This window comes from Peromyscus californicus, unplaced genomic scaffold (genome assembly GCF_007827085.1).
Source record: "Peromyscus californicus insignis strain IS unplaced genomic scaffold, ASM782708v3 Scaffold_20__1_contigs__length_68692818, whole genome shotgun sequence".
Lineage (NCBI taxonomy): Eukaryota > Metazoa > Chordata > Mammalia > Rodentia > Cricetidae > Peromyscus > Peromyscus californicus.
Window position 1 is genome coordinate 46,676,107 of NW_026294503.1, and position 8,033 is coordinate 46,684,139.

General features: G+C 50.6%; 1 protein-coding gene across 2 annotated transcripts in view; it reads left to right on the top strand.

Annotated features, from left to right (window-relative positions):
- Zc3h7b (zinc finger CCCH-type containing 7B) overlaps positions 1–3,005 on the top strand; it is a 53,580-nt gene extending 50,575 nt beyond the window's left edge. For both annotated transcript variants that reach the window (XM_052748414.1, XM_052748415.1), the window contains exon 23: positions 294–3,005. In XM_052748414.1, the coding sequence (XP_052604374.1) occupies positions 294–549 (256 nt within the window). In that variant the 3' untranslated portion in view covers positions 550–3,005. The remainder of the gene's footprint in view (positions 1–293) is intronic.
- The last annotated feature ends 5,028 nt before the right edge of the window (positions 3,006–8,033 follow it).

Consider the following 8,033-nt stretch of genomic DNA (forward strand, 5'->3'; position numbering starts at 1 on the left):
TGGGGCAGCGTGGGGGGGAGGTAGGAAGGAGGTGGGCCTGAGGGCAGGGGTGAGGTGACCTGTCCCATCCCCCTGACTTGGTGTACCTTGGATATGAGTACAGGATGGAGGGGTGGGTTCAGACCTGTCTACCCCGCCTTCACAGCATGGATCAGATCCTAGAGAGTGCTCCTGGGTCGGGGGTTCCCTGAGCTGGGACCAGAGCTGCTGGGGAGCGGCACATCTTAGGAAGGTCGAGTGGCCCCAGGCGGGAAGGCATAGAGCTCAGGCAGTGAGACTTCTGCCACTCACAGGCTCCAGAAGGGCAAGGCCTGCCCAGACGGGGACAAATGCCGCTGTGCCCATGGACAAGAGGAACTCAGTGAGTGGCTGGACCGGCGTGAGGTGCTGAAGCAGAAGCTGGCCAAGGCCCGCAAGGACATGCTTCTGTGTCCGCGGGATGATGACTTCGGCAAATACAACTTCCTGCTGCAAGAGGACGGGGACCCCACTGCTGCCACCCCAGGAGCCCCCACTGCTGCAACTGCTACCACCACCACTGGGGAGTAGGGCCAGATCTCAACTGTGGGCAAAGTTCTGGGGTCGGGGGTGGGCTGGGGACAGAAAGCCTGACAGAATGGCCAGGGCAGGTTAGTTGGGGGCAGGGGACCACCCCATCCGGCAGCCTCCAGTCCCCTGGGTCCCTGTCCATCCTTTCCACCCCCAACACCCCAGGTGTGTGTACCCAGGTCATGTACTGCAACCCCAAGTGGTCCCAGGGTCCTTGTCCTGTCGAAATGGGGGCAGCCCCTCCCCAAGTCTAGTTCTCCTGGTTGGAGAGGGAGGGGCCTGGCTGACCTCTCCAGCTTCAGCCTACAGCTTTAACTTCTGTCTGCTCCTAAAGGGCTGGGGAGCCTAGGGTCCCCACTTGAATCTGCAGCAGGAGGGTCCTGTTCCCTTTCTACCTTCCCTTCTCCCCTTCCCTGGGGGCAGATCAGGACACAGCAGAGGGCAGGCAGCACTGGTTAGCTTAAAATACAGTTGTGAGATGGAGTTGGAGACCCTGTACTGGCCACTTACCACCTGGGGCCTCAGTTTTCCTGCTCTATGAAAGGGGCAAGGGCGAAGGTAGATGATATCTGAGGCTAGACCAAGGGGTCTAGGTGCTCCTAACAACCATCCTATACCCAGCCATCTTTGTGAGCCACTATTGTAGACACAGCCCAAACCCTATTTTACAGAAAGGAAAACTGAGGTCTAGCAGGAAGAGTGGTTTGCCCAGGGTCTCTAGCCCTCAGTTTGGTGCAGATCTGGGATGTAAACATTGGTCAAAAGACCCCACCTATTAGCAGCTGGAGCCTCTGGGCTCCTCAGCCCCATGCAGCATGACCTGGGAATTAGGGGAAGGCTGCTGAGACCAGAGCTGGTCTTGTTAGCACCCGGTGGGGGATACTGTTGGGTAAGCAGCAGAAGTTCTATTTCCAAGAGCTTTCACAGAGAGGTGGGGAATACAGGTACCATGAGCTCAGGTTCTGCACAAGGTACAAAGCATGGGGAGGGTCCGGGTAATACTGAGAGCAGGGAGGTGACCTGGGCTCCATGGGCCACTATGGGACATAGCCTCTCTTTCCTGGGGATCTACTATAGTCTTCTCCAAAAGACCCAAATATACTGTTACACCATCTATTCCAGCCCCACCCTATGCCTAACCCTGCCAGCTGCCTAGGACCCTAGCTGACCCCCAGCCCATGCCCCCACCTACCAAGGTCTCTTACCGTCCGATGTGTGTGTACCCCCCTTCATCCCACTCCCCATGAGTAGACACAGCCTCCCCTGGCTCCCCTCAAACATTCCAGAATGCTCCACACCATTGGCATAAGAAGTGGGGCACTCCCAGAAGGAACCAGAAACTAAGGCTAGCAAGGAGTGGGATGGAATGAACACTTATTTTCCCTGCAGCCAGGGTTGCGGGTACTCAGTGGTGTAATGATGGGCACCTGGGGCATAAAGGACCCATTCCTCATGGTGCCACTGCCCAACCTTCTCCAATAACCATGGCATGCACCTTTTCCTCTCCCCTGCCCCCTTTCCCTGCCCTCAGCTGGCCAGCACTGCAGTTTGGGTGCTGGCGGTGTGGCTGGAGGGGAGGTGAGACCACATGCAAGGTGGGGGCCGTGGCCGTGAATGTTGATGATACTTGTTCTCCCGACCTGTGGTGTTGCAGTCTGTCGTCACCAGCCTTGTTTCTAGTGTGTATATATGTCGCCCCTGTGATGCATATATACACAGGTATTAAATATATCGCTCTATATAATATTATATATGTGTGTGGTATCCAAGGAATCTCTTCTAATGAGGGCTAAAGATAAAGAATTCGGGGGGAAAAATGCAGACATCCTTGTGAGTTTTGGGGTACTGATGAGGTCATCTGGCTATTTAGGAGACTGGGACTGGAGCCATGGCTCAGAGATGATTTGGGCAGAAGGGGCAAGATGGCCCACACCTGGCCCTGCTCTGGCTGCTAGTTTCCCACACATCCATGTCTAGAGGGGAGTACCAGTGTGCTCAGGAAAAGGACGTGATTAGTGTTTGTTTCCCACCAGAGAAGGATGAGTCCAGAGTTTTCCTGTTGTTCATCTGTCCAGGGGTCCTTGAGATCTGGGCTTCCCTGCATTCTAGACCTGGGTCCCCCACCACCACCAGGGAGGAGAAAAGAGACAGGGATGACCTGGGGTGGGAGAAAACAAAACATTTTAAATGGTGATTATATTCAGTGGAAGGCTCAGAGTTGAATGGGTGCCTAGGAGGCAAGAGACAGCTCAGTAGACATGGAGTCAGGGCAGAGAGAGGGATGCTGCATTTCTCAGCTGGGCAGTAATCAATCTAATGGTCCTTTTAAAATGTCTGTATTAAAATTTAAGAATACCACACTTTAATATTAAATATCATAAGGTCTAGTATCTTGATAATAATGTAGATGTTTTAATAACATTTTTTGTCCTTAAAATAAAGAGAGAGAAACTTGCTTCCTTTAGCCTTTGTTCTAGAAAACATGTGTGTGCACGCTGACTCTCGTCCCCAGGTGTCGCTCCTGTTCCTCCCCACCTACTGCATGGACTCAGGGGGCCAGGGCTGCCCAGCACTCCTGGGACAGAGCTGGCCCCAGCTGCCTGTGCCTGGGGCAGACATTCTAAGGGGTGAGGGGCAGTGTCCCTGTGTACACATGGAGACCCAGCTGACCCAGTTCAGTAGCACCTTGTTAGCAGGGACAAGCTGTGCTCTGTACAAGTGGTCCTAGGAGTCACCCTTTGCCAGTTTTCTTGCAGCCTGCCTGCTCACAGCCCTTCCTGTGGGACTGCCTGTGCCTCTTGCTTTTATCATGTGCCACTCTGGATTCTGTGCCCTTTTCGGGTGTGGCCTGTCCAGGAAGGTAAAGGGTCATGCCATGCTTTGCAATGTGATCCAGATTGCAACCCTGATCCTCTGTGCCCAAGGAAGATCCAAGGTTACACGGGAAAGTTTCTTCGCCTCTTTTAAAATCTTTGAGACAGAGGATTAATATGTAGCGTGGATGGTACCAGCCTGAACATTTATCCTGCCCTCTGCTTTCCTGAATGCTGGGGTTATAGGCCTGTGTTACCACGCCCAACAGTTTCCTCAGTTTTCAAAGACTGGGTATGACTCTGATCTCATGGGGGTGTTTTTCAAATTTCCTGAAGTGTGCTCAGCCTAGAGTGAGTGAGTGCTCACCAGACAGTCTCACTATAGAGCCCCTGGCTGGCCTGGAATTCTTTTTTTGTTTTACCCCTCAAGACAGGGTTTTTCTGTGTAGCCCTGGATGTCCTGGAACTCACTCTGTAGTTCAGGCTGGCCTCGAACTCAGAGATCCACCTGCCTCTGCCTCCCCAAGTGCTGGGATTAAAGGTGTGTGCCACCATGCCTGGCTGGAATTCTTATTGTAGACCAGGCTAGACTCAAACCTGCATGGATGACCCTGCCTCTGCCTCCAGAATGCTAAGATATCAGTGTACCCCACTAGGCCTGGCTTGCCAGTTAGCTTTAAGGTACTGGATAGAGTGGCCAGGGAGCAAAGTTCTTGGACCTGTGTCATCCCTGAAGACAGTGGATGCTTGGGCCAGGCATGCAGGAGGTCCTCCAACTACCAAATGATGGTATGAAGAGAGGAAGACTTAATCCCAGCACTCAGGAGGCAGAGGCAGGTAGATCTCTGAGTTCAAGGCCAGCCTGGTCTACAGAGTGAGTTCCAGAATAGTCAGGGCTACACAGAGAAATCCTGTCTTGAAAAACAAAACTAAAAACACAAGCCTGTTCTTGGGCTGAAGGGCAGACACATGAGCTTGCATTGGGACATTCCTTAAATCCAGGAAATTAAAGAGTGAGCAGTAAACCTAAGGGGTTGAATTAACCCAACTTGAAATTCCCTTTAGTTCTCTTCTGAAGGAAGCATTACCCAAGCAAGCAACCACCTCATGCAGAGCCTTGGGATACAAGACCAACTACCCAAGAGACTAGTTTCCTTGAGTCTGCATTCTGATTTTTACATCATCATCAGTGGGGACTTACTATTCTGCATTCTTCTCTTTTCATTTTATTTCACATCTGTAGTTCCATGTACCATTGAAACTGCGTGTTCAGAGCATCTGATAGTCACACTGTGGATGATGACCCTGCTGGGACATGGGTCTGTTTCTGCTCTGGCCTGCGTGACACTGCAGAGGAGCACTCACGTAGCCACTGCAGGGGAGCGCTCACGTAGCACCAGATCCTGCACTCTCTCTCAGGTTGCTCCTTGGGGCAGATGCAAGGCCCGCCAAGGACCTGGGGGCAGCTTTGTCCCTCTCCAGGGAAGACCTTTGTGGATTCTGCCAAAACATGTAGTAGTCCTTAACCAGGGGAGCCTGTGTAGTCTGCTGGGAAAACACCCAGGCCTCAGAAAGGCTGGCCTGAGCCACTGGACCTGACTGATGAGCAGTAAGTTCGTATTGGCCCCTTCTGACATTGGTTTTGAGCCTGGAAGTTAAATATACCCTGCTGGCCAAGGAAAGAGCAGAAGACCATCGAAGTTCTTCACCAAGTCCTTGGAAGGGACTTCCAGGTGGAGGTCACCACTTGCCTCCAAACAGACGTACTGTTGTCACATAAAAACATCTTGTTAGTGAACTGGGGACAATTACAGTCGGTGAAAAATGAAGGGTAAAGTACGGGGATGGAGTCAGGACATTGATTAAAAACTTAACAGACCTAGACCGTCTACCGAGGGCTTTGGACCTTTAAGTCCAGAAACCCTGGACATGTGGACAATCCAAACCCCTGTACACAGCCCTTCTGAATGTCTCCAGGTACATATTCAGCCATACTTTCTCCCCACTGGTGCCCTCCTCAGCCACCCTGGTCCAGTAGTCTGCTCATCACTCGTGACGCTGCCAGCTGAACCCCTTGAGTACAAGGTAAGGGTGTCAGTGTGGATTTTGAGCAACGTAACAATTTTCTAGAGTTAAGGCCTTACTAAGTCTGTTGAACTATTTGCAAGATCTAGTCTGGTGCCACATACATGGTGCATTAATCTATCTTCTGTTGCATAACAGGATGCCCAGGACCAGATAATTTGTGAAGAATGGAAGCTTACTTGGCTCACAGCTCTGAGGGCTAGAGGTTCAAGAAGCATGACGGGTCAGCAGCAGCTGGTGAGGGCCCCTTGCTGAATCTACAAGGCAAAGGAGACAGTGCAAGCTTTCTAGTGCAAATCCATCTTCCCCTCTGTTTTTTTAAGACAGGGTCTCTCTGCAACCCTGGACATCTTGGAACTCGCTGCATAGACGGGTTCTCAGGCTTGGCAGCAGGTCCTTTACCCCAGGCCAGATGACCAGGCGAAGTCTTGAACTTTGGATCCTCCTTCTGTGGCTTCCTCGTTAAATGTGAGCTAGGTAGTTGGTTCCTATCTCTGTGTTAAGCCAGTTTTGCACTAAACCCAAGTTCTGGGGCCAGGTACCAGTTACTGCACCAACCCAGGCCGAGTCGGCCCAGGCTGCAATCACAGTGTGCTCAAGCCTAAACGCCAGCCCCCACCTCATTCTCACCTCAGGGGTACAGAGCAAAGGGAGACTCGCCAGGGCTCCTGCTGGCCAAAAAAGCAGGAGGGAAAGTTCCCTTTGTGCTCACTAGACAGCCTCTGATGACTGAAACACACAGCTGTCCAAAACAAAAAGTAACCCAAGTTTTATAAATAGACATTTGCAGAAAGAAACATTAGAAAGTTAAGTAAGAAATTAAATTTATTATAAGAAGGAACGGGGTTGAGGGGGAAGGGTTGGGGGTAGAAATGACACTGTTGAAGTATAACTTATCGGGGTCTGGAGAGGTGGCTTATCTTGGCTGTCTACTTGACCACATCTGGAATCAACTAAAACACACGCAGCTGGACACCTGGGAGAGAGTTTATTGACTGAATCCTTTGAAGTGGGAAGACCCACCCTAAAACTGGGCCACATCTCTGGTAGCTTTTCGTCTGCTTGCCCTCACTTGTGCTGACAAGTTCATCTGCCCTGTTGCTGTGAGGCATCCCTTCAGTAGCGTCAGAACCTACTTCTTCCACATTCCAAGGTAGACTGAAGACCAGCAGCTCTGTAGGAATCCTTCAGGATTCCAGCATCAGACTGGAACTGCTGCGACATCCAGTCTCTCAAGACTGAACAACTGTCAGATCCTTGGCCTTTCTGTCAGGAGACAGCCAATCCTGAGCTACCCAGATCACAGCCTGTAAGCTAATAAACCCACATATATTTTGTTCTAACAGTTCTGTTCCTGCCAAGAACTCTAATACACTGCTCTTGAAGAGGATCCAAGTTCAGTTCCCAGCACTTACACTGGGCAGCTCACTGCCCATAACTACAGCTCCAGTGGATCAACACCCTCTCTGGCCTCTGTGCCACACGCACCCAGATACACCCACTGACACATAAATGAAAAGAAATGAATTCATTTTCCAAGGTTTTTTGAGCTTTTATCCATGTACTGAGATTTCTATACAAAAATTAAAAGTGTGGGGGGTGGGCTGGAAAGATAGCTCAGAGGTTGAGAGCACTGACCGTTCTCCCAGAAGTCCTGAATTCAATTCCCAGCACCTACATGGTGGTTCACAACCATTTGTAATGAGATCTGGTGCCCTCTTCTGGCATGTAGGCATACATGCAGACAGAACCCTGTATACATAATAAATAAATAAATCTTAGAAAAATTAAAAATAGGGTGGACAAGATGGCTCAGCAGGTTAGGGCACTTACAGCTAAACTGGACAAGCTCAGTCCAGTCTCCTTCCACAACACAGTAGAAGGAGAGAACCAACTCCCCCAGGTTATCTTCTAACCTCTACGTGTGCACCATGGATGTGAGTGCCCACACACACACACACACACACACAGACACACACAAATAAAAAAATCTAGTTTAAAGTGTAATTAAAAGTAGCCAGGCATGGTGATACATACCTGTAACCTCAGCACTCAGGAGGCCACAGAAGGAGGATCAAAAGTTCAAGATTACAGCTGGTGATCTGACTTGGGATAAAGGACCTTGCTGCCAAGGCTGACAACCTGAGTTCCATTTCTGGGACTCACAAGGTGGAAGGAGAGAACCAACTTGAAAACTGTCCTCTGACCTACACACACACACACAATATAAATAAATGAGTGTAATAATAAAAAAATTAGGGCGATGGTGGTGCACACCTTTAATCCTAGCACTCAGGAGGCAGAGGCAGGTGGATCTCTGAGAGTTCCAGGCCAGCCTGGTCTACACAGTGAGTTCCAGGACAACCAGAGCTACACAGAGAAGCCCTGTCTCTAAAACAAACAAAAAATTTTTTTTCATGTGTATGAGTGGCTTGCCTACATGTATGTATGTGTGTTCCTGGTGCCTGCAGGGGACCAGGGGAGGGAGGTGGAGCACCAGGAAGAGTAATTAGGATGGTTGTGAGCCACTGTGTAGGTACTGGGAACCTGGGTCCTCTGGAAGAGCAAAAGGTGCTCTTAACTGTT